The 27,914-nt window shown below is 53.3% G+C and overlaps 2 protein-coding genes across 12 annotated transcripts; one reads left to right on the plus strand and one right to left on the minus strand.

Annotated features, from left to right (window-relative positions):
- Positions 1–850: 850 nt before the first annotated feature.
- Positions 851–18,456, plus strand: ANKS3 (ankyrin repeat and sterile alpha motif domain containing 3). 3 transcript variants are annotated; one of them, XM_080383532.1, is made up of 18 exons: positions 851–936; positions 4,608–4,706; positions 4,855–5,030; positions 5,381–5,579; positions 5,798–5,919; positions 6,638–6,719; positions 7,403–7,538; positions 7,872–8,030; positions 9,163–9,288; positions 9,845–9,960; positions 10,783–10,950; positions 11,471–11,595; positions 11,865–12,006; positions 12,608–12,780; positions 14,044–14,159; positions 15,031–15,114; positions 15,586–15,680; positions 15,943–18,456. In XM_080383532.1, the coding sequence occupies exons 3-17, from the start codon at positions 4,861–4,863 to the stop codon at positions 15,666–15,668; spliced, it is 2,001 nt and encodes a 666-aa protein (XP_080239658.1). In that variant the 5' UTR covers positions 851–936; positions 4,608–4,706; positions 4,855–4,860; the 3' UTR covers positions 15,669–15,680; positions 15,943–18,456. The 3 variants fall into 3 exon arrangements, 2 of the variants coding, with proteins under 2 accessions (XP_080239658.1, XP_080239659.1); XR_013927530.1 differs by lacking the exons at positions 15,031–15,114; positions 15,586–15,680; positions 15,943–18,456 and adding an exon at positions 13,798–13,953; XM_080383533.1 differs by lacking the exons at positions 851–936; positions 4,608–4,706; positions 4,855–5,030 and having other exon boundaries at positions 5,448–5,579; positions 5,802–5,919.
- A 2,919-nt stretch (positions 18,457–21,375) lies between these two features.
- On the minus strand, positions 21,376–27,411 carry LOC308062283 (glucagon receptor-like). 9 transcript variants are annotated; one of them, XM_080383547.1, is made up of 13 exons: positions 25,517–27,411; positions 25,185–25,281; positions 24,753–24,860; positions 24,344–24,465; positions 24,132–24,238; positions 23,861–24,017; positions 23,424–23,583; positions 23,164–23,224; positions 22,905–22,974; positions 22,374–22,462; positions 22,042–22,180; positions 21,685–21,726; positions 21,376–21,551 (listed from the first exon to the last, which is right to left on the minus strand). In XM_080383547.1, the coding sequence occupies exons 1-13, from the start codon at positions 25,592–25,594 to the stop codon at positions 21,480–21,482; spliced, it is 1,302 nt and encodes a 433-aa protein (XP_080239673.1). In that variant the 5' UTR covers positions 25,595–27,411; the 3' UTR covers positions 21,376–21,479. The 9 variants fall into 9 exon arrangements, 8 of the variants coding, with proteins under 8 accessions (XP_080239673.1, XP_080239668.1, XP_080239671.1 ...); XM_080383542.1 differs by lacking the exons at positions 21,376–21,551; positions 21,685–21,726; positions 22,042–22,180 and having other exon boundaries at positions 22,385–23,224; positions 23,424–24,017; positions 24,132–24,465; ... (1 more) ...; positions 25,517–25,668; positions 26,476–27,411; XM_080383545.1 differs by lacking the exons at positions 21,376–21,551; positions 21,685–21,726; positions 22,042–22,180 and having other exon boundaries at positions 22,385–23,224; positions 23,424–24,017; positions 24,132–24,465.
- Positions 27,412–27,914: the final 503 nt, after the last annotated feature.

Genomic DNA, 27,914 nt, shown 5'->3' on the forward strand with positions numbered 1-27,914 from the left:
AGCTTCTCTGAGACCAATCAGTACTGTTTACAGCCAAGTGCAGTCTTGTTAGACAGCTGTAACACAACAGGCAGTTTCTGGAGAGCTTGGGGCAATTGAGACGTGAAATCCATGTCGCTAGAACTGACGTTTTCTGTCACATCCACCCTGGGGGCCTCGCTGCCAGGGGTGTAACAGCAACGAGGCAGGCGACAGCTGGAAACAAACCTCCGCTTGCGGGCGGTGCTGACAGGCACGCAGCCCGCCGCACAGCCAGGGAGAAGCGAGCGCCTGCTCTCAGCACCGGCCACGCCGCACCGGCAGGTTTGGGGCCCGCAGCGCCCGACCGACACCTGGCGGGAAGCCCTGAGGGCGCTCCCTCACAGCCACCAAAATGGCGGGCGGCGCGGCGCATGCGCCCCGGCACCAGCGCCCCCGTCGCCATGGCAACGCGGCCAGCAGCTCCCCGCGCCCCGGCCCGCCGCGGCCCCCCAGCACCGCCCCCTCCCTTCCTCACAGCCCCCCTGGGTGCCGCAACCGTCCCTGGCGGCGGGGTGAAGCCAACCGGCGTAGCCTATAAAATGACGGGAAAAAAAGCAACCAAAACCAGGGGCCAGTCAGCAACAACGCAGCTTTAAGACCTCCATAATCGCCACTCCACCCGCCCATATCGCTGCTGGTACTTTTAGTATCCACCCGCCCCCCTACCTCAGCCACCGGGCTGGGTCCGCCCGCCTGCTAGAACCGCCCGCCCTCCCGCGAAGCGCAAATTCCATTGGTTGACCTTCGCTCCTCCTCCTTACAGAGGCACCTTTTATTGGCTCTGCGCCACTAGCAGGGCCCGCCTTTTCCGCCGTGGAGGCTCTTGGGCTTTGGAGGCTGAGCCAAGCGAAGGTTTCCCAGCGTTCCTTGCGCGGGCGGGACGGTTTCCGGTGGTGGAGCTTACCGGGTGTGCAGGTGAGGGGTGGTGCGGCCTGTGGCGGGCTGGGCTGGCTGCTGTTCTCCGTTGGCTGGGGAGGGGTCGCCTTGGGCGCAGCCGCCTCTGGGGCCGTCCCCCTGGCGGCTGCCGGTCGCGGTGGGCCCGTAGCCGGAGCGGTTCCAGTCTGCTGGCTGAGGTCCGGCGGTGGGGTAGGCCGGGGCACCGACAGCGAACTCTTAGGAGGGTCTTGGGGGAACAGTGGCCTGGTGAGACGCAGGGATCACGCCCTCGGAAACCGTTTTGCTGTGAGACTTCTGGTAACAGTAGTTACTGGTTTGACAGCTGCAGCTGGGCTCGCTCCTCTTCGGGCATGTTGTTGGGCAACCAGAGCCTGCCCAGCACCGAGCCCGGGGGCCGTGGGGTGCGCCTCCATTGGGGTGCAGTGCCTTGTGTGGCATAGCCCCAGCCCTGGGAAATGCGCTCCCTAATGGGGCTCTTGAAATGCTCTTGTACTTCTTATCTTCTCTTTTTTGAGAGCATGTGGTGTGCTTTGAGATACTTGAGGGTGCCAGGCTCATGGTACAGATGAAGAGCTTGGTGTCTCTTCAACAGGCCAGTGTAGATTTGAACCAAGGTGTTGTGGGCCCTCAGCTGGGGCTTGTGCTGCAGCACTACTTTCTTGTACATGCCACCATCCTGTGAAGACTGATGAGGTTCCTACAGCTGTAATGTGGGGGCCAGTCTCTCCTCAGTCAGTAGACAACTGGTATGAAGAAGTTCTGGCTCTGGTAGTGCTTGTTGTGACTGAGCTGGTAACTACTATTAGTTACCTATACAAGGATCTAACAAGGCTGCTTATTTCTTCCACTAGGTTGTTGCTGAATTTAGTGGAGATAGAACTAGGTTAGGAGCAGTAGTGAAGTGTGTTATCTGCTTGATGGCTCAGTTGAGAACACCAACACCCACCACACTTATGCTGTTTTGGGTGTCTTGTTTCTTTTGGGACAGAAGGACCTGTATAGATGTTACCTGTGCTTGTGGAAGAGGATGTGAGAGAATGAATTCAGCAGAGCCAGTGCAGCTTAATGGTCCCTGATAGGTGGTGATTAACAGGCATTTTTGGATTTGTTCTGTTGGTGACTGCTTGCTGCTGTTGCTTTTGGTATCATCTCCCATTTAATTCAGTGTAGGTCTTCTGCTGCTCTTTCATCTATTGTCACTTGTTCCTCAGGCTTATCCTCCAAAAAGGCATGCTCTTTGCTGGCACTTTCATATTAAGTTTTTATGGTGGCTTTTTTCCTGCCTTCTGGCTTTCTCATCAGCAAACTCTCTGAATTCAGGGTAATATGACGTTTGCTACCTGCTCTGAGTCTCAGCACTATTGAGTTCTGATCCTGATAAATAGCTAGGTATTTATGTAGTAAATATAATAATAATAATGGCCTCGTGGGGCTGAGGAAGGTCTCTTAACAAATGTGAACTTAATGACTGCCACAAATCAAGAGAACAGACTGCCCAATGTTCAGAGGCCTTTGTCTAGCTTATTCTTAGCAACTGAATCTCTGCTGGTAATCTATCACAGTACTCCTGCTTTTACTTTTACAAAGATTTTTGTAATCTTTAAACAATCTTCTATGCTACAACTTAAGCCTACTATGTTCTGTCATATTCACCATGGCCACAAGGAGCTGATTATTTCTGTTGTCCTCTCTGCAGCAACCATTTATGTATTTGAAGGCTGTTATCGCATGTCCCCTTCAGGCATCTCCTCTCTAGACCAGACAACTGATTTCGTTTCACCAGGCCTTTTCATCTCAGTCCTTAGGGCTCTGATCACTTTTATTGTTCTATGGATTCTGTTCAGCTGTCCTCTGTATTTTCTCAGGTGTTTGCACAGCTGACATCATGGTTCAGATCAGGCTGGAGTGAAGTCTGAGTAAAAAAAACCCTAATGTGTAGGTGATTAAGAGCATGGTGTAGGTGGTAGCAATAAGGCCTAGACCTTTGAGTATTCTGGGGTCAAGCATAACCTGTCATGTCAGTATTGACACAGCCCTCTTGACTGTGGATCAACTTGCCAAAGTTGTACTGGCAACTAGTACTGGAAGTGGGGCTGATTCTGACAAAGACCAAATACCTGTGGGTTTTATAATTAATGTATCCAATTAACAAGGAGGTCTCTGCAGAGAGAACAATTTACTTTCCATGTGAATGTGCTTCTACACACTGTCCTGGATCTTAACTCCTTTAACTGTGAATATGTCATTTTGCCTTCCAGGGGCAGCTTTAATCTGTTGTAGTGAGAAACACTGCTACTTTTCCCCCTTATGATTCATTCAAATCTCCTTACATTTTGATTGTGAGGTGCTCAGGTCTTTCATTTGTGTTCTGCTCTGCATATTCTGGCCTGAGGCCACTGGATTGCCAGTGTAATAGAAATTGCTGCTATTAGGTAAAATAGGGGCTTTTGCAGATACCTGCAAAGAAAGGAATCGCTTATTACAACACTGATTAGGTAGAATAGATGGTGGTTTTGTAGTGTTAACAGACTGAAGGAGGAGTGGAACAAGTGAGGTGTGGGAGAAAGGATCCAGATAAGGAGTGAAGGGGTAGGAATTTGGGGATGTTTTGCTTATGTTGTAAGAAAAGGGGCTGTGTTTGCCAGACAAAGACTCCCAGTTGTTTAGAAAATAGTAAGTATGGTTTGAAATGTTACAGCTGAGGCCATCTAAAGAGCAACTGCTGCTGAAAAGTGTGTTCTTGCTCTTTTATTCTTCACCAGTGCCAAATTTGGCATTTGCAAGACTCTAGAATGAATCAGTCTAAGGAATTAAACTGGTGAGAAATTATCAAGAGAAAGGAAGAATACTTTGTTGGCTTTGCTGCCCAACATAATATGTACTGGGAGTAGGCAAACCCCAGAAGTGCTGCATGATGGGTGATGAGGCTACAGGGAGAGGGAAGTGCTTCCCATTGGATTGACTTTGATGCAGCCTGAAAAGGCAGCTGAAGACCTCAGATGATAGTTGCAGCTGTGTTGAACAGCTTTTTATGAAGTGCCAGACAAGAACACTCTCCTGTGAGTGGTTAAAATGATTAATATGCAATTGCTCCCTAAGGCTAGGGATAGGAAATCTTTCAGACAGTCATGAAACTGTGCTGGCTTTGTAATTAAGTTACTGTCTGCAGGATGGTGCATGCTCAGATAACGAATGGGCAGGTGCATTGCTGCTTGAAATGTTTCAGCAATTTCTGAGATTCACAGCCAGGACTGGGCTACTTCTGAAGTGCTGAAGCAATAAATGGTAGAATCCACCTACTTGCAACCTGATGACATAATGAAGTGTGCACCCCATTCAGGTGATCTTACTGCTTTTGAGCAGTTGACAGTTGTCATTATTAATGACTGTGTCTTAATTTCAGCAGGGCCATCCTGCAATATATGGATGGAGAAAGACTAGGAACATCTGACACATGAATTCCTAATCCTCTCTGAATTATAAAACCCGAAGACCAAGAATTAAATCCTTTTCTATGATGCTAAGCATGTCATCTGCACTTCAATAGGCACTTAGTCTTAGGAGAGTATCCAAAGCTTCCTTAGGCATATTGTGATTAGAAGGGGAGGAAATAAAGCCAGTGCTTCTGAAGTCTTAAAATGAGATTTGAGAGATGTTTTCTCTAGCATTATTGGCTTTTATTTTTTCAGTGTATTCAAATCTGAGTCCACTGCAGCAAGAAAGATCTACCAGCAAAAACTCCTCAGCAAGTGTTATTGCTTCAGGCAAAGGAGGTGATCAAAGTAGAGGTAGGAATTTGAAATACTATACTTCTGAGACTACCTCACCTTCCAAGCCCCTGGTATATCTCTGAGCCGTAGTGCCAGTGGGTGAATGCGTGTTCTATAGAAAATGGACATCTGCAGGTAAAAATACTGTTTTTCTTTGGTTACTCAGGGCAGGATGTCGGAGCTGAGTGATGAAGCCAGTGAGTCGGAGCTGCTGAGCCGCAGCCTTTCCATGTGGCATGGGGTCGGTCAGATGATCTGTCGGGAAGAGCTGGATGTTCCTCTGGACTTGCATACGGCTTCCTCTGTTGGCCAGTATGAAGTGGTGCAGGAGTGTATTCAGCGGTAAGGAGGGGCTGGGGAGGGCACAGCTCTGTGGTTACTTGCTGCCAGTTACGGTTTTTCACTGGCTGCTGTACAGCTTGGTCTAACATTGCCGTGGGAGCACATCGCTGGAACTCCCAAGGGGTTCTTAGGCACAAAGTTTCAAGGGGCAAGTCTGCTGATAAAAACTATCTCCTTAGTGATTTGGTGGAAGTTGTGCTAGAGCTGGTAGGAATTCTCATGCAGGCTTCAGTGCTAGAATTCTTTTCAGCCTTCTTTTGAGACAATGATGGTAACAAGAGGCTGCAGGAGCCTACTGTGATCTACAGCTCCAGGACAGTAGTTGAGCTGAATTCTTTTCTGTTATTTAGTGGAGAGCTGGATTTAAATAAGAGGAATTGTGGTGGCTGGACTCCACTAATGTATGCCTCCTACATTGGCCATGACACCATTGTGCACCTACTGCTGGAAGCAGGAGTGAATGTGAACATCCCAACACCAGAAGGCCAGACGCCGCTCATGCTGGCCTCCAGCTGTGGAAATGAGAGTGTTGCTTACTTTCTTCTACAGGTGTGTATTCCATAAGTAGGTAAAGCCACAGTACATGGTTTAAATGCACAGGATAGGGTTCTCTGCCAGTTGCAACCAAAGTGTGCAATTTGTGTTCTGTTGTGAGTTCAGCTTCCTGACAGGGGTTTAAACTCTCTTGATATCACAGCGCAGAGGGGCAGTGGTTAAAAGACCCAGCAGAGGGGGTGCAGTAAAGAACATTCTCTGTTCTCTTGAAGCAAGGTGCAGAGCTGGAGATGAAGGATATTCATGGTTGGACTGCCTTATTTCACTGCACCAGTGCTGGACATCAACAGATGGTCAAGTTCTTGCTGGACAATGGGGCAAACGCCAACTGCAAGTAAGGAGGAATCTGTGACTTCATTTCTCAAAAGATACCTCATTTTGCATAGGGAAGCAACAGCTGGCATCGGAACACAAATATGGGCAGGGAGAACACGCCTGCTTTTGTTTTTCCTGTACCCTAGGAAGTATGGCATGCTCTGTTAGCTGATACAAGGACAGGTGACCTGCAAACTGAACTGTGAAGTCTGCCCATGTTGTCACCGTTTATTTAACTAAGATCAAGAGAAATTAGATTCCCTGCTTGTTTAATGATGGCCTAAACTCTGAAAGTGAACAGGTGCAACACCTTCTGAACTCAAGTGTGCTTTACAAGTCTATTGAATTTTCTGTGTATTTCAAGTTCAGTTTGGGTTTTTTTGAAGTGTGCAGTGTGTTCCTGTGCCTTGGGAACTGCCTGTACATTTCTGCATATTGAATTGCCTGAGGTCAACAAGAGGCTTTTGCTTTGTTAGCTCCTGCAAAACTGATTTTGCCATTGAAAGGCAGATCTGCAACTGGAAGAGTAATCTTGTTGCTACACAGCCAATAGAGTAATGCTTACTGAATCTCCTCTGGGAGTTTTACTGGGCTAGACCAGAGTGCAGTAGAACAGTGAATTTTGTGATCAGCTGAGGGTAGAGGCTGGAGATACCCTATTATGATATGGCGAAGGCTGCAGCATTTTTCAGCTTTGGTTATCCTAGTCCATGTATGCGTGTTTGTTCTCTCTCTAGGGAGCCAGTGTATGGATATACGCCTCTGATGGAAGCAGCTGCTTCTGGCCATGAGATAATTGTTCAGTACCTTCTCAATCATGTAAGTGTCTAGGCAGTTCTCTGTAAAGCTGAAAATCTGTGGTTCCAGCCCTCAGAGGAAGAACCACAAATTTGACACTTACTTAGTGTTGTGTTTGATCCTTGATGACAGTTACCCCTGAAGTCTCCCAGACTTCCAGGACTCTTCTCAAAGTATCTGCTTTCTGAAGACTAATACTCTGATTTTACACTGGCCTTGCACAAATACGAGTTGGATCTGACTGTCCAGGTTTAACTGAAAGACTGAATTAGAAAACTGCTAAAATGGTAGTCTCCGTATTATGTTTACAGGCTTGCATGCTCAGGCTAGTGAGCATCTTGTGCATGCTTATAAGCCTTTGGAGGCAGGTCTCTCTGTGTTAAAAAACGTGGGCTTAATATCCCATTTAACTGGTCCAGCTTACTTCCAGAAGGAGGCAGCAATGCAAAACATTTTTCAGATAAAACAAAGTAATTCCCCATGGCAATTGCACAGGAGCCATATAGCTGGGCTGCTTGGCATTCAGGGATTAATGAGATTGGATAACTAGAGAGGCAAAGAGGTGTTAGTGAAGCTTGAACTTCCTATCAAAGGTGAGCCTGTGTTTCTGATGGAGGAACAAAGACAATTCTTTAGCTGTTTTGAATTTTTGTATGTAGTGCCCTCTGCTATGTACATCTTAAATGTGTATTTCTTTTCTATAGGGAGTGAAGGCAGATGTCAGAGATAATACTGGAGCCACAGCACGGACACTGGCTATGAAGTATGGACATACAAAGATTGTGGGGCTGATAGATTTGCACGCAGCCCCAGTGCCCAAGGTCTTCTGCAGGGGTCCAGGTAAGAGAGGTGTTTTAGCTTGTTCATTTTAAGATAGAACCTGAAGAGAGGTGTTTATACTTTGAAAGTGTGTTGCTGTGTAAATGGGGTAGTACTAGCTGGTCTGTCCTGGAAATTCCAGCATTTCTGAGGATGGAAGAGGCATGGTCCCAAGTGGTGTGGGGTTTTTTTGTCTGCTGGCTCTTTTATGACCTAGTTAAATGATTTCACCCTCCTCCTTTTAAACTAACCTAGTTAAACTTTTCACCCTCCCTTTTTATTTCCCACTGCATTTATAAAACAAAGTAGGTAAATTAATTACTATGCTGCTAACAGTCTGTGTCTGAACTACAGGAAAATATGAAGAGCTGAGTTCCTCAGATGAATCATGTTCTGCTCCCCAGAGACAGAGACCTGTTCGTAGGACCAAGGGTCCCAGCATCCACGATGGGCCCCAGGCTTTGGCTAAGATAACAGCAGTTGGAATTGGGGGAAAGAAGCAGTCTCGCTATGGTGAGAATAGTTAAAAGCCTAACTGAGAGTTCTTTGAGGTCTTAAATGTATTGTAGTTATTTTTGTACCAACAATTTCCTTTCATCTAGGATTCATGTGTGGTTTGTACAAACAAAGATAGTGAACACCATCATACAAGGCTATCCCATCTCTGGTTTAAAAAAAAAAACCCACCCTTGAACTCTTTTGTCAGGGCTGGATATTGATGAGTGGAACAGTTCTATGGAACAAACACTGCTTTTACCTCAGTTACTGTTCCCCTGACACCTGAACAGTCCGGCTTACCTTTTTGAGGTAGGCTCAAAAGTTTGAGAACCCTTCTCAAGTTGATGACAGAGGAAGTGGTCACACAGGCCAAGAAATCATTGATCACTAAAGTGAACTCGCTGCTTCTGGTAGACCTGTCAGTTTTGTCTTCCATGATGTTTGAAATACTAAGAATGAGATTACAAAACCTTTGCAATAGGCCAAGAGAAAGATGATCCCAGTTCAGATATCAACCCCTGGATACAGTGGTATGAGTTTTGTTTTTGTGTGCTTGTGTCAGAGCCATAGGTGTTTCTGAGACTGGTTACCTAGTTGTCTAGAATAACCAAGAATATGGACTTAAAAGCATGTTTAAAGCTTGGTTAATACAGGTGCGTGTTATCCCACAGGCAGTGACTATGGAAATGGTGCTGTCCGCTGCTTAAATGGCAGTGGGATGCTGCTAGTGTTGTAACACAGATGCGGAGGGGCTGGATTTACAGGGTGTGCTTGGCTGGGAATGGGACATAGCTGACACCTTGCTTTCTTCAGCAGATGCTTTTCCCCATTAGATAACTTGAGTATGAAGAGGAGAGGAAATGCTGAAAGCTGCTATTTAAGGTGCATCTCTGCTATGAGGCTCTTTCCTCTGACTTTCTTGTTTTTCAATGCAGCCATCTAAAGTACAGCTAATGTGTGTTTGTGTGCGGGAGGCTCTAGGCACATGCATTTCCCAGTTCTTATCTGTGCTTTTTAGAATGAAACCTGCTAGTAAAGAAGGCAGTCTCTTCTCTTGATTATTTTCAAATCCTGGAGTGGGTGCTTGGAGCCTCTCTGGTAACTTGCGTAGTACCTAAACTTTGTTCTCTTTTCCTCTTGCACACAGAGCAGGTCCCTCCTCAGGGCTATGTTACCTTCAGTGATGATGGCAGCTGTGAAGCAGGTGATATCCGGAACCGGGATGTTACCTCTCCAATTAATGAGCAAGATGTGGAGAGCAGCAGCAGCAGAGGTAAGTCATTGTTTCAGAAAGCAGTCTGGCTTGTAGTGCGCACCTGGATGTGAGATATGAGCCCTTGGCTTGCACTTACCTTTCCCACTATGGTGTAGAGAATTGGAGAGTATCTCATGGGGAAAGGCTGAGCGAGCTGGGATGGTTTAGCCCAGGGGCCCGCAAACTTTTTAAACAGGGGGCTGGCATGTGGATGAAGTGGCAGGAAGTCATCTGTGGCTGCTTGGCTTCCCCCCAACCCCCGGTGCAGGGGGCGGGTCTGTAAATACCAGGGGCCGTATCCGGCCCGTGGGCTGTAGTTTGAGGACCCCTGGTTTAGCCTATGGAAGAGAATGCTCAGTGGGCATCTCACAACTTGTACTGATAATCTGAGGGGAGGGTGCAAAGGAGATGGAGCAGATGTCTTCGAAGCATCTTGTGTCATGAGTGCTGCATATGAAGCCTTGCTCTTGGTTTCTCCTTTACACTTCCAGCAGGTTTTGCTGGCAATAGTGTAGCAAAAACAGCACTGAGCGTAAGGAAGTTGAATCTCAACTTTTTCCCTTTTCCTTTCCAGAAGATAACGCGTTCTTCACCAACAACTTGGCAACCATCAGGAGCAGCAGCAGCAGCAGTGAATGCCTCACCAAAGCCCTGGGAGTCAGCAGTGAAGGTTCCTTGGAGAGCAATGAGGTGGGGGTTTCAATTTTCCTTTCTCTGCCTTCAGCTTGGCCAGTGCTGTCACCCCTCCACAGTCTGTTATGACTCTGCCTCTGCAGGAGGCTGTAGTACCAGGCTGGATGAGGAAAGGTAGTATTGCAGGGGTGAAAAAAACAATTTCCATATTTGAAGGTGATGGATTGGTTTGTTTGATCTCCAACTAGGAGCCAACTCTTAGAGCATGTTCACTCTAGAGTAGGTTGTTGATGACTGGTCAGTAATTTTTAAGTTCTCTCCAGCTTCTGAACTGTGCAGGTTTCTAGTTGGATGATGGTCAAGAAAGGATGTGACTTGCTAGAGCTGGATCAGTCCTTGAACCTGCCAAGATAGCAGGCAGTATAGTAAGATTTAGAGAAGGACAGCAGTACTGCATTGGCATGCCTGAAGTACAGAAAGGGGAGGAGGTCACAGCTTCTATGACTCAAGACACAGGTCTGGGGCTGAGGTACAGAAGGGTGACATAGGTGGAACACGAGCAAAAGTCCTCTGTATCTTGAGGAGCTTCTTGCAGGTAGAATCTCAGTGCACTGTATTGGTTCAGGGAGGATTCAGCATTGCTCTTTGCCCTGGTATGTTGCTTCTGAAGCCAGGAGCTCGATACCATTCTGTGTTACCATGCTGTTACCTTCAGAGTGACTAGACTCAGCCCTTCCTAGTAATTGCTAGTCTTTGCTGCCTCTGTGGACCACAGCCTGGCTTTAGAAGTTGGGACTTCTTCGAGCCTGTATTTGTTAGCTGTAGTGATCCTGACATCTTTGCGCTTTACATTTTGTAGGTTTTTTCTTTCTTTTTCAGGATTCTGACCATGCAAACAGTCCCCCTAGTCGGAAACAAGCCAAGAGTTTTAAGATCAAGAACCGTTACAGCAACAGTGATAGTCAGTGGACCCACTGCCCAGGGAAAGCTGGGGGCTCTAGTCAGCACCTGATCCTTCCTGAGCCCCCTGCCTATACAGGGCCCCAGGTAAGTACACACTGAAAGTTGTCTCTGAAGTAATGCAGACAGTGTCGAGCATGGGAGGTTTTCCCAAGGTTGCTTAAGCTGCTTTCTTGGCCTTCTCAGTTGAAAGGGAAGTTGTCACCAAAACCCCTTTGATACTAAACCTCTGCCCAAACTTCCATGCTCGTGAAACAGCACTTTCTTGTACAAAGAACTGTTTGCTTAGGTGTTGCTGTTGCTTGGAGTGGTATTCTAGAGCCTTCAGGCCTGTGGCTGTGCTACCTAACATGGCTGTGGTGTGGGCTAGGGGAGGTGTTGGTGTGTCTTTCCCCTCTGTTTGTTATGAGAGGCAATGGCTGCAGCAGACAGGCCAGTCCTGTTGTGTGACTGGAGAAGGGCAGTTAACCAGGGGAAGTCATGGTTGCTTCTAGAACCCAGAAGGGCCTTACAGCAACTCTGAGGAAGCACATGTTTATGATTAAGAGAAATGGTAATGCTTTTGTTTGTGAAGGCATAAATAAGTTTGGTTTTGCATGGGCTGCAGGACCTGGCGACATTCCTTGAGCAGATTGGATGCCTGAAATATCTGCAAGTGTTTGAGGAGCAAGATGTTGACCTCAGGATCTTCCTGACCCTCACAGAGAGTGATCTGAAGGAAATAGGCATCACGTGAGTGTCTGTAATGTAGCTCTCATCTTTCCCCTTATATACTGTGCACAGGATCTGGTCAGGAAAGTTTAGCTAGTGAGTAGCTTTCTGTTCTGGCCATCTCTGACACAATTTTGATATCCCCTAGTTTTTGGCTGTAACAGACTCCTAGTTTTGCAGGTGCCTTGATGAAACCAGGAGACTGCACAGGTCCTCATGGGATCCCATTGGGCCTAGGGACAGGTGGTGTGCAGTGTTTGGTCCCTGACAGTTTGCTGTTCTCCCACCAGTCTGTTTGGACCAAAGAGGAAGATGACTTCTGCCATTGCCCGATGGCACAGCAACGCTCGGCCACCCAGTGATGCCCTGGAGCTGGCCTATGCGGACCGGCTGGAGGCTGAGATGCAGGAATTGGCCATTCAGCTGCACAAGGTACAAGGTCTGCCATGAGCTGCTCAATGCCTTGTCACATGTTATGCTGCAACAAGTGATTGGTAGCATATTTTTATGTTGTGCCTCTAATAGCTTGGGGTAAAGGAAAAGACATAACTTTCAGTGGATACACTTGGTGTCAAGTAGATCAGGTAACATGGTAAGTGCAGCTTATCCACTCCTCTGTGCTCCATGCTTGTGAAGCCTTTATGTCTGTTTCCCATCTACCTGAGAACTAAAAGGGCAAGTGGGAGGAACTGAATACCTACTTTTTCAGTAGTGTTATTTTTATGGTGAAGTTGTACAGCCAGTAGTGAACAGACATCAGTTGATTCAGGAGATTTGGCCTACTGAGTATCTTTGCAAATGGAGAGGAAGGGGGAATTGTGACTGTGGGGCTGGTCTTGATGTGGAGAGAAACTATTCAATGTACAAGCCTTATCCAGCTTCCTTTCTCACTTGGTTGGGTGCACTTCCACAGGAACCCTCTGGCTGCCTAAGCCATTGAAGTGGCCGAAACTCCAGGGATGTGTCAGAGTAGGCACGTGTGTGAATGATGTACAGTATTTCCAGTCTAATCTTCTCTTCTGCTCTGCTGTAGAGGTGTGAAGAGGTGGAGGTGATGAAGGGCCAGGTGTGCCAGGAGCAGAAGCTGCGTGCAGTGGCTGAGAGCTGTTTGATGGAGCGGGATGAGACCTGGAATGCTATTCAGTGCCAGCTCAGAGAGGCTCAGGCCATCACCAAGGATGCTGGAGTCCTGCTGGATCAGATCAAGTAAGCTATTCCTAGGAAATGGCACTGAGGCTACTGGGAAATGGGATTTGGGCCATACAGATATCAAAGGTCACATTGGTGGTCTTACAGGTGCTTCTTGGGGTAAGGCAGGAGAGTTCAGCAGGCATCTGAACCCATTTTGGATCCTGCCTGACTTTCTCTAGTGGAAAACCACAGTCACATGAACAGATATGCATCTGATTAAGGCTTCACAAACTAAAACAGCCTGACATTTCAGAGATGATGGGTGCTCTAGTTTCAACTAAAAGGAACCAAAAGGTTAAGTGCTTGCTTTGTGCTTACATGAGACCCAGTGACCAGGGTGTAACTTGGTGATTGGGTGAATGCAGGAAAGCATTTCTAACTTCCATAGCACACCAAAGGACTTGCCATGTCTTGCCCTGGCTCTTTCTCGCAACTCTGACACCTAGCAGAAAAAGCTGCCCTGTTCAGTTGTGCCACTGCCTTTGAGTTCTGTCTTCCCCTGCCTCCAAGTATACCTTTTGTTGCCTTTGTGGTGCTTTTTTCCTAGTCCTGCTTGGACTCCTGTCATGGACTCTGTTCTGTCCACTGACAGAACAGACAGGTCCTTGAAGGTAGCATTAATCCTACTGCTTATGGATCCTAGCCTGACAGTGCATGTGGTCTGCTCACTACTAACCCAGGTTGAACTGGGATTGGCTTTCAGAAGGACAGCAAAGCAAAATATTCCCAAGGGGAATATTCCTATTTTGCAAGGGGCAGAGCACTTGTCTTTTTCCCTGTGACTGTGGAACTGAGGCTGCCTGGTAGAAGGGCCCTGCCATGCTCTGCAGATACACTGTTCGAATTGATATGACGATGATGGCCAGAGAACTTTATGTGCCTCTTGCTTTAACATGATGCCTGTCCTGAGGTAGCTTCATTTGCCCATTAGAAACCTTGGATCAGGCTTGAATCTCTTATAAGCCAGGCACAGCCCCTGGCTTGGGCTTTTTTCTGCTCACCCCGCCCCCTCCTTCTCTTCTCCCCCCGCAGCTCCTCTGTGGACAGGGGCAGAGATTGCTGTGGAGATGGGGCACAGTGGAGAGCGCCCTGAGCTTTGTCTGGGGCACGTCTTCCTCTTCCTGGGAAGGAACAAGGAGCAGTTTGTAACCCAGGGCGTTAGATGCGGTCCCTCGGCACCCCAAGCAGGTATTTGCAGGATGTAGGAGTGCACAGACTGGTATGTTGTTCCAGGAAGTGTCCCTGTGCACTTCTGATGGGCTTTGTCTTGTTTGGCAGATCCTGTCAAGCAGAGCTGTCCTCCCGGCTAACCCAAGATCAGGCAGTCGGCAGAGTGCTGGACACAAAGGTGCAGCTGAGAACTGGTGAGAGCAGGCGGCCTGGTGAGCGTCCAGGTAAGGAAGACCTTATCAGACTATGAAAATGGGTGCAAGGGGTGGGTATGCAGCAGGAGACCCCACAGCGAGCCATGTGCTTGTCTTTTGATTGCTGAAAGGATGAAGTTAAAAGAGATTTGGAAACTAATCAGCAGCCAAACCCTCAAATTTAATATGAAAAAATCTTGCTCAGGGAAAGCATTTGGAACACTTGGGTCACGTGGATTTCAACGGCAGCAGAGCTGCTCAGCAACTTCTAATTCTTAGCAAATGGGAGACTTTGGGGTCTGGCAGGTGTTTGGCTAAAAATGGGCAAAGTCGTAGTATGGGCACCCAGTGGCAGCCCTGCTTCATGGGCCTGTGGCTTCCCCTGCCTGCACTGCACATGTGGGCACCTCGGGTGCATTACTGCGCTGTGCCCTAGGGCAAGGGCTGAATGGGAAGCCATGGTTAGTTTCCTGACCCCATCTGGGGGTTTGTGCTGTTTGGTCAGTGGGCAAACAGCTGTACGTGGCTGGGCAGGCTTGCCCCACCAGCTCCTTAGAGGAGTTAGCAAATGATCCCACTGCCTGTGACATGCTTCCAGAGATGTGCTCTTTGCTGCTTGTGTTGTAAAAGTGAGACAAAGAGAGATTCAGCTGACTTCTGTCCACTAAACTTAATCCTTTCGAGATTCTCTTAATATATGATCCAGCCAGTGAAGGGAAAAAATATTCCTAAGTGGCAGAATTGCTAGTTAAAAACCCCTCAGTTCTTCCCATGTGACTCAGAACCTCTAACTGGAAGTATTTTGGATGTGGGTGCTTCACAGCAACACCAAACCCTTGTCTCTGCCTCTGTCACAGAGGGCATGCAGATTGATTTAATGTGCGGTTCCTCTTTCTTGCAGTGCTGGAAGGGTGGCCACCTTCCTTGAAGTCTCTGAGCTTGCCTGAGCTGTCAGCTGTCCTAGAGGAGTGTGTGGGAGAAATGGGTAAGGTGGGGGAAGCTGGAGGGGAGGTGTGGCTGGGCAGGTTTTGATTATTTGACAGTGGTGGTTTGGAGGGACCTAACAATCCCCTCTCAGGGAAGTGTCCAGGCTCGAAAGTTGGTGATGGAACTTTCTTGCACTTCCTCTCACAGCAGATCTTGGGCTCTGTCTCATCCTCTGCTGACAAGTCCAGGCTGAGAGAATGGGGGGATGTGGCCCCTCACATCCCTCCTGCTCAGTAGTCAGAGTAACTTGGGAAGTGATTCGTGAAGCCTGTGTCCTGTTCTCATGATGACAGGAACTTGTTCCAGCACCGGGCAGTCGGAGTAGTCACCTGGTTTTGGGCCCTGGAAGCTGCAGGGGAGAAGGCAGCATGAAGGGAGGGTAACAGTGGCTGAATACAGACTGCAGCCTGCTCTTTACTGCTTGCTGACCTATTGCTAACACTGATTTTTCCTTTTGGTTTGCCCTCAGGAGAAGCTCTGCAGACTGTGATTCAAAACCTTCAGAGGCTCCAAGCCCCAGGGCAAAGCGGGCAGAGCTGGCTAGAGCCATAACAAAGCAAGAGGGTGAGTGGGAACTACTGACAACCACTGAGGGCTATGGCATTGAGGGGGGTGTCGTTCCTCACAGCAAGTATCAGCCATCTGCTGTGTGTGCCCGGTGCTTGCTCATAGCCTGCGCACTGAAGCTGTGCTCTAATTAGTCCTTGTCTGACCTCTGGCTGGTTTTCCCTTTGGAAAATCCTTAGTCCCCTTGTCTCTGTCCCACTGAAAGGGTGACTGTCCTGCTTTTTTGTTTTGTTTTTGTTTTTTTTCCTGGTGGCTGCAGGAATACTGACGTCGGGTGACTGTTCCACCCGGAAGCTGAGTGTGCCTGGGAGAATGAGCGCGAGGGCTGTGCTGGCAGCACTGCAGCTCTGCTGTGAGTGCCACAGCAGCTGGCAGATGCGTGGAAGAAGGTCTCAGCCATCAGAGAACATGCCTGGAGAACGAGGGACAGCAGAAGACTACCACCCATCAGCTCTTTGGGTCTGACTGCTGTCTGGGTTCCCAGGGCCATTGCTGTTCATGCCAAAAGGTTAGGTTAAGAGGAGAAGCACTGAGCCCAGAAGTTTTATCTGCCTTAACCTTCCTGCAGCCCTTGTCATTCAGGGCTGTATGGTGTTAGAGAGTTGACAGTTACCCACAGCTATCAATTAACTATCCTTCTCTGCATCCCATCCTCCCCAAGGCCTCTGACGCTTGCCCTGGGGCTCCTTCTATGCCATGATTGGCACAGAAGATGTAACTTGGGCAATAAGGAAGGCAGGTTTGTTGGGAATGGGTAAAGTGAATAGACTTTGTAACGGTTGGGTTGGAGCTGCAGCAACACTCATGCAGCCCTGGTCTCCAGCTGGAATGTCTGTTCTACTGCCATCCCAGATCTGTGCTTCAAAACCTCTCTCTCCAACCAGCCCACCCTGGTTTGGTTCAGATTCTTGCCATCCTCAGGCCTTGTTTGGGGTTGTTTGTGATCATGTTATTCAGTCCCAAAGAACTCGTTTTTGTGGTAAATGCCTTATGGCAGAGACTCTGTCATCCTGGTTTGTCAGTGCCAAGATCCCAACAGTGACAGCGGTTGCGAGGCAGATGTTTCCCTGGAAGGACTTGAAAGAACACAGGGCCTGAGACTCTTCAGTCTCTTGTGTCTCTGGCAAGCAGCAGCATGCCAAGGCAGGCAGAACAGGAACTGAGGGGTAGATCTGTCCCACATGGGAGGTGGGCAAAAGAAATAGCATCCCAGATGTAGCTGTGGTGCCAAGCTTTGGTCCTCAACCGCTGCCTGACTTTGATTTCCAGGCTTTAGTGTTGGGAAATAGTTCTGCTGAGACATTCTTGTGTTGATGGTGTGGGTGTTTTCAAAGGGCAGGCAGTGTAGGAATAGGCTGCCTCCCCAGAGACTGCTCCATCTTTTGGAGCTGGGTGAGTAGCCATGAGGGCTCTGGTGGTGGTTATGTTGGTGTAAGATGGTTTCCTGTGGGTATTAGCCTGGATGAGTCTGGAAAAGCCTCTTTAGAAAGAGGAAGAAACTGTGTGTTCCTCCTGATTTTTGGACCTTAATCACAGATGCCAAAATAGAAAAATCCATTCTGACTCCATCCTTTCAGTTAGTCATCCCTTCTGATCAGCTGCCCAAGGCCTTTTAGGCAGACTTGAAAGCTGGCCTGCATTTGATGAAAGTGCCATCTAGTCTGACTGTCCCACTGAACTGGTGTATCTGTGCTTCCTGGGGACAGTCCTGAGACGGGTATGGCCCACCCTGATGTGAACCTGCCTTGCTGGCAGCTTGTACCTGCTCAGCTGTGGGGTGCTGCTTTGTACTTGTGTTTAACTCTTAAACCGAACATGACACGGTATATTTTTTTTCCATCTTTAGCAAATGACATGGGTGCATGCACGTGTGCATCTGGCACTAGCTGTGCAGCCAGCGGTGGGACATGGCTGCAGGAGGTTACACCTTGAAGAATTTAGTTTTGGTGAGGAGGAGTCAGTTCTCCTCGGGCAGCATCCCTGACAGCTTCTCAGAGCATTGAGGCTGTGCTGGGAAAAGTGTTTGGGGCTTTGTCCTTCATTCCCTGTGGCTGGAGGAAGGGTGGGAAGCACCAAGGCAGTTTGCATTCCCCCTCCCTAACCTTGGCAGAGTGTCTGGCTGCACTAGTACAGGGGTGTCAGTGCAGTGTGCCTTGGCAACCCAGACTGGAATTTAAGGCAAGGTGTCTGTGGGGCAAGGAGAGAAGTTTTCATAGAAGAAAAAAAAACAAAAACCACCCAACCCCAAAAACCAAGTGAAAGGGCCTCGGAGCATGTGGAGAGTGAGGGAAGCCCTGGCTCAGCAATGCCTTCAGAGCTGAGTAGGCTCTTCCAACCACCCGCAGGGTTGGAAGCAGAGACTACACAGTCTCGGGCAGGGCTGGCTTTGCTAGGTCACAGGGTGGAAGAAAAGGCTTTTCTGCAGGGTAAAGTGGTACATCCTATAGACTGTAATGCTTGAGGGCTTGGGAAAAGGAGTAGCTGAGAGATGCTGTGGTGTATTATAAGGAGAGCCCCACAGAAGATGTGCTGCAGGAGCCTGGATGTAAAGGCTTAAAAGGGTGCTGGAGGAGCCCAAAGGGGACACCAGGGAGGGGCTTTCTATAAATAGTGTTTCCCTGAGGCAATGCTTTCAATGGAGCACTTAAAGCAGCATTTGTTGCTGAAAGGGTGGCTGTGCGTGCAGCAGGGAGTCCGGTGCTACCCTAAGGCAAGCTGTCCAGATAAAATAGTATTTGCTGACTTGGATAAAATAATAAAAACTGAGAACCTGTTTCTGCTGTGTGGGTTTCTCTGGAGGGAGCTGGTGTAGTAGAATCATGAAAAATCACTAATTTATTTCAGGACAACTGGAAAACCTACAGTATTTGCCAGCTTCTTCTCCCAGGTGCTGAGGGGTCTGATCCATGGCTTCTCTGCCCTGCCTGGCTCCTCTTGGAGGTGACATCCTTGCAGCACTAACTGGGTAGGTGATGCAGGGATTCATGTGACCTGGCAGTGCCGGAGTTGCAGAGGAATAGCATAGGTAATTAACTGTGTGCTCTTCTGAGGCCTCAGCTCTTTCTTTCCTAGCTGGGGGTTGCCACTTTTGCCCCCAGAAGGTCCCAGCTGCATGGCAGAAGTTGTCTCTGCAGTAATTCAGAAATGAGTTGAGGCCCTGTTGAGTTGCATGCTGATATTTTCCCCTTGGCATGAAGTACTGATGTGCCCAGCTCTGTCCTGAGGCAGTTGGGAGCTGTTGGTGTGACTGTTCTTTTAAACCTTCAGCCAACCTCTGCTCTGGCACTGAGACAGGCAGGCCCTAGGCCACCGTGCAGCAGCCATCAGGGCAACATGAAAACCTCTTTCTGGTCAAAACTAAAGCTCTTGGTGTATCTCAACACAAATTAAGCTGAGTGGGGGTTTGGACTGATAGGAGGGGAGCAGGGCTGCTCTTGATTCCTTGTGTCCTACAGCTGGCCAGTGTGCAGCCAGGGCTTTCTCTCTCCATAGGCAGTTCTGAGCCTGCCAGAAGAGAACCAGGCACAGCTCCCCTTTCATGCTGGGCTTCAAGGTTCTTGGTGTTGAGAACTGTTATGTGTCTGTTCTCAGCTCAGTTCTGCACACAGCAGCATTTCAGGGTGCCTGGAAGCCCAGGGGCCAGTGCTCAGCAGGGAGGCTAGCTTAGATCTCAAGAAGAGGGCCAGCTTCCTCCTCCCGAGGCAGTGCACCCATGGGTGCTAGGTTGCTGGAGCCTGCGGTACCCAGTACAGAGCAAAGGAGCATCCAGACAGCAATCCCAACTTCTCACCAGGAGAAGCTACCTGCTCCCTTGGTCTGCAGGCGATGGCTCTGCTGGTACCACAGCTGGTGTGTGATTTGTGTCACTCTTTGTGTTATTTATCCCCATTATATTGTTTTATTTGGCTACTGTTCTCCTTGCGTAACCTGTAATGGAATCCCAGGGAGGGGAACACAGTGCTACCTTGAGCCAGGGGCTCTGGCTGCTTGTTTAATGCCCCCATAACTGGGGGGGGTGTGAGCTTCAGTGCAAATCAGTGCCCTTGTGTAGACATCAGATGAATTTACCTCAGTACCCAAGAGCTGTTTGCCTCCCTCAGAGCAGACGGAAGCAGCGTGCTCTGCTTGCTGAAAAATAAATGTTTATTTACATCTGAAATGAGTGTTAATGTGTAAAATGGCCTCACAGGGGTTGCATCAGTCCAGGAAAACTCCTGTATGACACTCCAGCCTTGAACCCTGCTGCAGCTGAGCTTGGTGCAGTGTCTTTCCGTGCTCAAGGCAACCCTCCTTGAGATGCTGCAGCTATGCCAGGCTCCCGGTAAGCAGAGGGAGGTGGAGAACCACCTGTGTCCACTTGCATGTGGGGGAGAGTAAGAGCTGCTTTCTGCTTCCTGGGTGGCCCTTTCACAAGGTAAAGCATCGCAGCGTAGGGACAGTGGGCTCTGCAGCGTCTGCCTTGCTGCTGAAGGTAACAGCGAGGGGGCTATGGTATCTGCTGCTCCCAGCTCTTGCAGGAGAGCACGGGGAAAGAAGCCGTAAGCCAGATGCACCAGTCACATGTGAACAGAGGTGTTCACGCAGGCTCGGGTGCTTTGCTTGCAGAGGCGTAGGTGTTCCTGGGCTTCCTAGGGTTCGTCCAGCTGCGTGGTGAGGGTGGGCAGCTGATGTGTTGGCACCCTACTAGAAAACAAACATCTTGAACCACGGCTGGGCCCAGAAACACCCAGCCCTCTGCCAAAATGATTCCTGGTTCCTGCCCCAGAGTTTGCAGCTCTTCCAGCCACAAAGAGGGACCTGGCTGGGCCTGGGAGAGGGGCTGTTGGGCTCAGCTCCCAGCGAGCTGATGCTCTCAGGTCCTTCACTCTCCTTGTTTTTCCCCTGCCGCTGAAGGAGAAGCGGTGCTGCCCCTACCACGTAGGGTAAACACAATAGTAAGTGCTCAAGCACTGTGGGAAGCTACATGCATGCCTGCTGCCTTGGTGCTGCGAGCGAGGGGCTGGAGGATCTGCTGCTGCAGAGAGGAGGAAATTTGGTGTCTTCTGCAGCTGGAGAGCGAGGAGGGAGGCAGGCACTAATGCCAGGCTCTGCACCAGTGAAGAACGTGGTGAGAAGGTGCAGAAGCAGCACCTCGCTATGAAGAGCTTTGCAGGTTGACGCTGGGATGGATGTCTGGGAGCTCTCAGGGTGTTGGTGAGATGGTCCTTGCTTAGGGCAAGGAGGTAATGTCCTGGATCGGAGCTGTGCTGGCACAGCCCAGGGTGCAGCAGGAGGTGTGTGTTCATCTGGGCAGCAGCGCCTGGCTGAGCAGCATCTCCCGTTCCCTGCTGCTTGCCCCCTGCTGATGGCCGGGCTCCCTCTCGCCATGATCCCCTTCCTCAGGTGCCCAGGCTGGTGCGGATGGAAAGGGGGTTTCCACGCGTGTGTCTGGTGGATGCCAGCAGAGGTAGCTGATGGTGTACAGGTAGCGCAGGCAGCCGTGGAAGGCAGCAGGCACGTCTCCCCACACAGCTCACCGACCCCAAGCAGGGTGAGGCTCTTCCAAGGGGCAGCGATGTCAGGTGAGAGCCCAGGGTACCTGCCTCCCCCCCGGCCCGCAGCAGGGGGATCCCCTCCAGCAGCTCCGGCGCTCTTGGGTGCGGCACAACCCAGACACGACACTGGTCCCATCCTGGCCATCCTGGGTGGGTGCTGCTGCAGCACGGCTCCCGGCCAGCCCCTCACCCTCCAGCCGGGCCCCTGCACTCGCCGTGGCCGGCAGCCCCTCTCCCTGGCTCTGCGGGGCCAGCTGCCGCATCACTGGGCACAGCAGAGCTCCGGGTGGTCGAGCTTCCAGAGCTGCCACTTCTTCTTCATCTCTGACTTCACCTGCCACAGAGGGGAGAGAGTGGGGGCTCTCCCCTGGCCGTGCCCCCCCCCCCCCCCCCCGCAGAGCCAGCAGGCGAGGGGTGGGATGGGAAAGCGACCAGCCAAGACAGGAGAAGCTGCAGCAGGTACGTACCTCCTTGTTGGCGAAGCAGTACAGCACGGCCACCAGGAAGCCCTGGGGGGGAGAGCAGGGCAGTGAGCCCCCACTGCCACCCCCTCTCCATGGGCTGGCATGGGCTGAGTGTCCCCAAGGCCATTTCTGGGTGGTTTGTGGGCCAAGGTCCCCCTGCCACCACTGCCTCAGAGAGCACAGGAGGCACCATCACACACCCAACAGCAGGGCTGTGGGTGGGAGAGCCTGTGTCCCCTCCCTGAGCCCTGCCACAGGCTGAGGTGCCATGGGGAGAGCGAGCTGGCAGAGGGACCCCCCCCCAACTCTTGCTCCACGGTGCACCCAGGGCAGAGCAAGGACATCGTGCTCCCGCCTCACCTGGAAGGAGTTGAGGAAGAGGGTGAAGAACACCTTGACGTAGCGCAGGATGCCCGTGGTTTGCTCGTCAGTGGCAAAGATGAAGACCACCTCGTGGATCCCAAAGAGGGGGATGAGGGTGAGCGTGGCTTTGGCCAGCCTGAAAAAGTACAAGGGGACCCCTCCGGCAGCGGGTACTAAAAGGCTGGGGCACAGGTGCAGGCAGGGACTAGCTCTTAGTTAATCTCAGGGTGGTTCTTCAATGTTATGCAGGCTGGGGGAGCAGGGGGAGGTGGCATAACCCCCGGCCCAGGGAGGACCCACAACCAGGCACCCCCTCCCTCCCGGCTCACCGCAGCTTGTAGTCTGCGTAGCCCTTCTGGTTGGCACGGAGCTTGGCCAGGATCACCTTGAGGATCCGCATGAAGATCAGCAGGTTGATCTGCGGGGGGAGACAGTGCAGGGGCACACATAGCCCAGCACGGCCACCCCTCACCCCACCCTTAGGGGCCACAGGGGATGACACCCCCCCTGTACGGCCAAGGCTGCTGCAGCCTAACACTGCTGGGTCCCCAGAGCCACCCTTCCTCCCCTCCCGCCATCCCAAAATCCCGGCTAGGAAGCAACAGGGGCCACCCCCAGCTCCATCTCCTGGGGCTCAGCACAGCCCCCCCTGCACAAAGCCCCACAGCCTGGGGGTTAGCGAGCTGCTGCTGCAAAAAGACCACCCCATGTGCATTTAGCGTGATGTCTCCGAGGCCCACACCTCCCTCCTGGGCTCTGCTGGGAGCTGCCCTGGGGTCGTTGCCCACCCCACCCCACCCCACCCCCCCCAGAACCAGGAGTCCTCTGAAAGGGCGTGGGGCTGGTGCGTGTCCCCCTACCAGGGAGGCGAGCAGGATGGGGATGCGGATGATCCACCAGTAAGCCATGTTCTCATTCAGTGCCCAGCACCTGCCCAGGGAGACACGGAGAGCAGCACCATCATGCTGTGCCAGGGGGTGCAGGATAAGGCCAAGAGCGTGCCAGCCCCGGCGAGGTGGGTCAGGGACCCACAGCAGTCTCCGTCCCGCTCCCCAGCCAAACCGGAACCACAGCGTGGAGCTGAGCATCCCAGTGGGACACCCATCCCTCCCCACTCACTCCACGTTCTCCTTCAGGTACTTGGCGGCCATCCAGGGCACCACAAACACCACGGGGGTCCCTGCAAGTCACACAGCAAACCCTGTAAAACCAAGCACCCGCCTGAGTGGAGAAACCGGCCCCAGGGCAAGGGACACCGTGGGGACACCCGGGGTCAGCAGAGCCCCCATCCTGCACCCTCCTGGGGCCGGTTTAGGCCATGGCGCTCACCGACACCGGGTACCATTCCCAGCCCCACCGCACCCCCGGGTGGCCCCTACCCCAGCCCAGGTAGAGGTAGAGCCTGTAGTAATTCTTCTCGGAGAAGACGGCCCCAATAAGCAGCTTGTAGAGGTAGACAGCTTCCACCAGGAACCAGTAGTGGTTGGCCAGGATGCAGTACTGCATCAGCACCTGCGCCGCCCGGCACCCCAGTGCCGCCTGCGAGAGGAGACCTGCTGTGTGGCTGGCAGCGTGCCCACGGGGGTATGGGTCCCCCCGAGAGCTCAAGCAGAGGGTGCACGGGCACCCCAAGCATATGGTGCTGCACAAGCACCCCAAGAGCTTGCCCACCAGGTGCACAGGCACCCCAAGAGCTTGTCCACTGGGTGCCTGGGGCTGCACGGGCACCAGCACCCAGCTGCGCACCCCTCCCCAGCCGAGGGTCCCCATGCTGATTGCAGCCATCGAGCAGGGCCCCCCACGGGGCAGCACTTGCCTCGTGGCTCAGCAGAGCCTCCCAGTCGGCCACCTGCAACACCTCCATGCCCCAGCGCTTCTCCAACAGCGCGTCCTTCACCATCACCGAGGTCGCCCGCAGCCCGAAGGAGGCAAAGAGGTTGGCATGGATGTAGTTCCTGGTGCAGCGGAGCTTTCTGCCAAGAACAAAAGTGTCAGGGGTCTGGGTGGGTGGTGGGGACACCCCTCAGCTTGGCCATCACCAGCTGGGAAGAATGAGGGGCAGGACCGTGTCCCCATGGCTCTCCTACCTGAAGACAGTGAGGACGAGCAGGGCAGAGATGAGTGTCAGGAGCGACAGCGAGTACCCCACGGTGTAGAGCACCTTGAAGCTCACCATCAGCTGGTGGGCACCCTCCTGCAGGCAAGCACCACACTGGTGAGCCCAGGTGAGCAGCACCCACCTGTGTGACCGGGGTGCCCCTGCCCATCCCTGCCCTGCAGCCAGGCTGGGGCATCCCACCTCCTCGACAGTGGACTCCATCTCCTCCTCACACTGCGAGTAGTCCCGCCAGGGCTGGCTGCCGTTCACTGTCACCCACTGCCCGTCAGCACCGCACCGGCGGCTCACCAGCCCGTGCTTCACTGTGGGCACAAAGCACCAGCGTGTTCCCCGCAGGCTCCCCCAAACCCCTCTCCCGGCACAACGGGTTGGACTCCGCTCAACCCCAAAGACCCTCTTCTCTGGGGCAGGTGTGTGCGGGGCACGAGCTGGCTCTGCTCCATGCCCCACGGGTCCCCTTAGCCCCGGGTCTGCTCAGGGGTCCCACTCCCCCTGGCAGTGGGCAGGAGGGGAAACCCCAACAGCCTCTTTCCCCCCAGGTGGCTCAGCCCTGGCTCCCAGCTGCAGGGTGGCAGAGGGCCATCGTCACCTTTCTCGAACCAGGGCAGGTAGAAGGGGCAGGAGACGTTGACAGAGGTGCCAGGGCTCCCGTCGGGCCAGCAGGCGTACATGTCAAAGGTCCGGTTGCAGAAGAGCCCTTCCAACGGCAGCGAGGAGGGGGGAAAGCCGACAGTCAGACACTGGTGGCACAGCCACATCCAGCCCCACCACCTCAGCCCATGGCCAGCATCACCCTGAACGGGGCCCTGGTGCCCCCCACCAGCCTCAGCCCCCTGGGGCATCCCAGCCCTGGGCATTGCATACGGGTCGGGGAGACACTTGTCAGTCCCCTGGCTCATCCCTCTGGAGGTGACTGATACAGAAGATGCTGGAGGAGGGACAAAACCTGGTCCCAGCCCTGGCTGTCGCCTAGATCCACGTGCGCCCACATCTGACCCTGAGACAGGGCACAGCCCCGTACCTGCTGGGTAGGGCTCGCTCGCCATCCTCCTCAAGCACTCATCACGGTACCGCATCCACTCCTCGAAGGTCTTCTCCAGCACCCTGGCCCCACCATGCTGCAAGTCCAGAGCCAGGTCAGAGCCTGGGGCCGGCTGCCCACTGGCCTGCCTGCCCCACCACGGCAGCCCCCCAGCCGGCTGCCTGCAGCCCCCCACCACACTGCCACGTGCTGGCACCCTCAGCGTGGGCAGCACCATGCGATGACGCCCGGACTGAGCCTGTTCTCAGTGGGTCAAAGCCCAGCAGCGCCAATCCTGCTGCCCCATGGGCCAGCCCCAGCTTGCTCCTTACTGGCATGGAGGAGAACAGGCACATCCAGGTGAGATGGACAAGGCTCCGCTGGTAGCCAGACCTGGGCATGTCCCTCATGGCTGCCCTCGCCGGCCCGTGGCCACTGCTCCCAGCACCGGAATGCGCCTTGGGCTGAGCTGAGGATCCGGATCCTGGGTGAGAGGCGGAGGACTGAGGACAGCTCTGCCCATCACCCGCATCCGTGCGGATGAGGAGAGGAACTCGCTGAGGCAGCAGAGAAGCAGGGTGTGAGGGGCAGCCGCAGCACGTCCTGGGCTGCCACAGCCCCGTCACTGCCCCGCCGGAGCCAAAACCTCAGGGAGCATCAGGCAGGAGCACTAGATCACACCTCTCGGCCAAGCCTTGCCAGCTCCCACTCCAGCGGCTGGCAAGCCAGGCGGCCGCGATGCTGAAGTGGGAGGAAAGCAAAAGCCATCCGGTAACCGATGTGACAGCCCCGGTGCCCCCGCTGCTGAACCCGGCAGGCGGCTGGCACCCCACGGGTGGCCTGTTGCCACTCAGCCCCGGGAAGGGGCCAGGGCCGCAGGGACAAGCCCAGTGGAAGGCGAAGGGATCTCCGGGGGCTCCCCTGGGACCCGCTGTGCCTCCCCTCGCCCTGCTGCCCACCAGCCAGGATGGGACCCCCCCATCCCCTGTGCCCCATCCCCTCCCAGCCCCGTTCCTGCCGGCAGAGACTGCCTGCACAGCCCCCCGCCCCACACAGTCCCCCGGGGGTCCCCGGCCAGCACCGACAGCCTCAACCCGGGGACCCCCGGGGCTCCACATCGCTCCAGGTTGGACGGCCCCAGCATGCCCCGCCCCGGGCTGTGCCCACCCGTGCTCCCCGTCCCAGCATGGCCCCCCTCGGTGCCGGCCCCCGCGGGGCTCCCCGGCCGCTCGGTGCCCGCGGCGGTCCCGCTCCGCCCGGGCTCTGCCGCCCGCGCCCCCCGCCCGCTTACCTCGCGCGGCGACGGCCCCGCAGCCCCGGCACCGCCGGTACCACCGGCACGACCGGCAGCCTCGGCACGACCGGCAGCCCCGGTACCACCGGCAGCCCCGGCTCCGCGACGTGAGCGCGGCGGAGAGCGAGCGGTGTCTGCGGCGCGGCCGCCTCCCGCCAGCGCCGTGCCCCGACGGGGGGGCTTGGAGGGGCGGCACCGCCTCCCGGGGCTCGGGCCGCCCCGGCGGGTCCCGGGCACGGCTGCTCCCCGCCCCCCGCCGAGCTCCGGCACGGCCCCCGCGGGGACCCCCGGCTGGGTCACACTGGGATGAGGGGGGTCCAGGTCCAGCCCCACCAGGGGTCCCTGGCTGTGTCAAATGGGGACGGGGTCTGAGTCCAGCCCTGCTGGGGGTCCCTGGCTGGGTGACACAAGGATGGGGATGGGTGTCCAGTCCTCAAACTGTGGGTCACAGGGATAGGAACATGGGTCCAGACCCCCTCGGTGTCCCCCAGAGCCCCCCCACCACCACCACCTGCCTCCACAGCCCCAGGGAGAGTCTCTGGCATCCTTCACTTTCCAGGTTTGGCACCCTGATGACTGTCCCCTGGGCTGGGTGCTGTGGGGTGCTGGCATGGTGGCAGCCCCTCACCAGGCAGCGTGGGCATCTGGGGGCCACCCTCCCCTGAGGACAATGCTGGATGGGGCACAGGGACACAGCCCATGACTGGAGTTCCATCATGCAGCCCCAGCAGTGGGGAAACCAGAAGGGCAGGGACAAGCCATGGGACAAGCCCGGTGGCCCTGGTCATGCTGCCTCCTCAGCTGCCCCAGGTCCTCACAGCGGGGGGGGAGGGGGGCTGTGCTGACCCACCAGCCTGAGGAAGGGCGGGTGAAGGGGGTTCCTATCAGTGGAGCAGGCAGAGGAGGTTTAAAGGATGGCTGAGCCCCCCCTGGAAAGCCCCTGGGGACCCTCCGCAGGCCAGCAGAGCCCCTCCAGACTCCCACCTCCCATCTAGTGCGGCTTGGAGCCACTGTGTGCCGGGAAGCCGGTGCTGGCCCGGCTGGGTTTACACCCTAAAACGGAATGCATCAGAAACTGCAATTCTTTTGCAAAAATATGATGTTTGCCCTCTAATGATTCCAGTAGGCTTGGAGCAGATACAGTGATTCGGATGGATGAGGAGTTGCATGTGTTGCTCTAGTGAGTGTCCAGTTATTCCAAATGAAAAATGACACGTGACGGAGCAGCCGGTGGTAACGGGTGGCTGGGCTGGGGAAGCCAAGCCCTTGGGTGCCCTTCTCCACGCGTGATGATGCCGGGGCCTCTCTACCCCCTGTGTTTGCTTATCAGCAGATGATAGCGCTTTTGTGTCTGCTCACATACAGATGGAAACTAAAACTAATGCACTTGAGATTTAAGGGGTGGCCTTTGGCCAGACGTGCCCACACTGAGGCTC

This window comes from Falco punctatus, assembly GCF_963210335.1.
Source record: "Falco punctatus genome assembly, chromosome: 4".
NCBI classification, from domain to species: Eukaryota; Metazoa; Chordata; class Aves; order Falconiformes; family Falconidae; genus Falco; species Falco punctatus.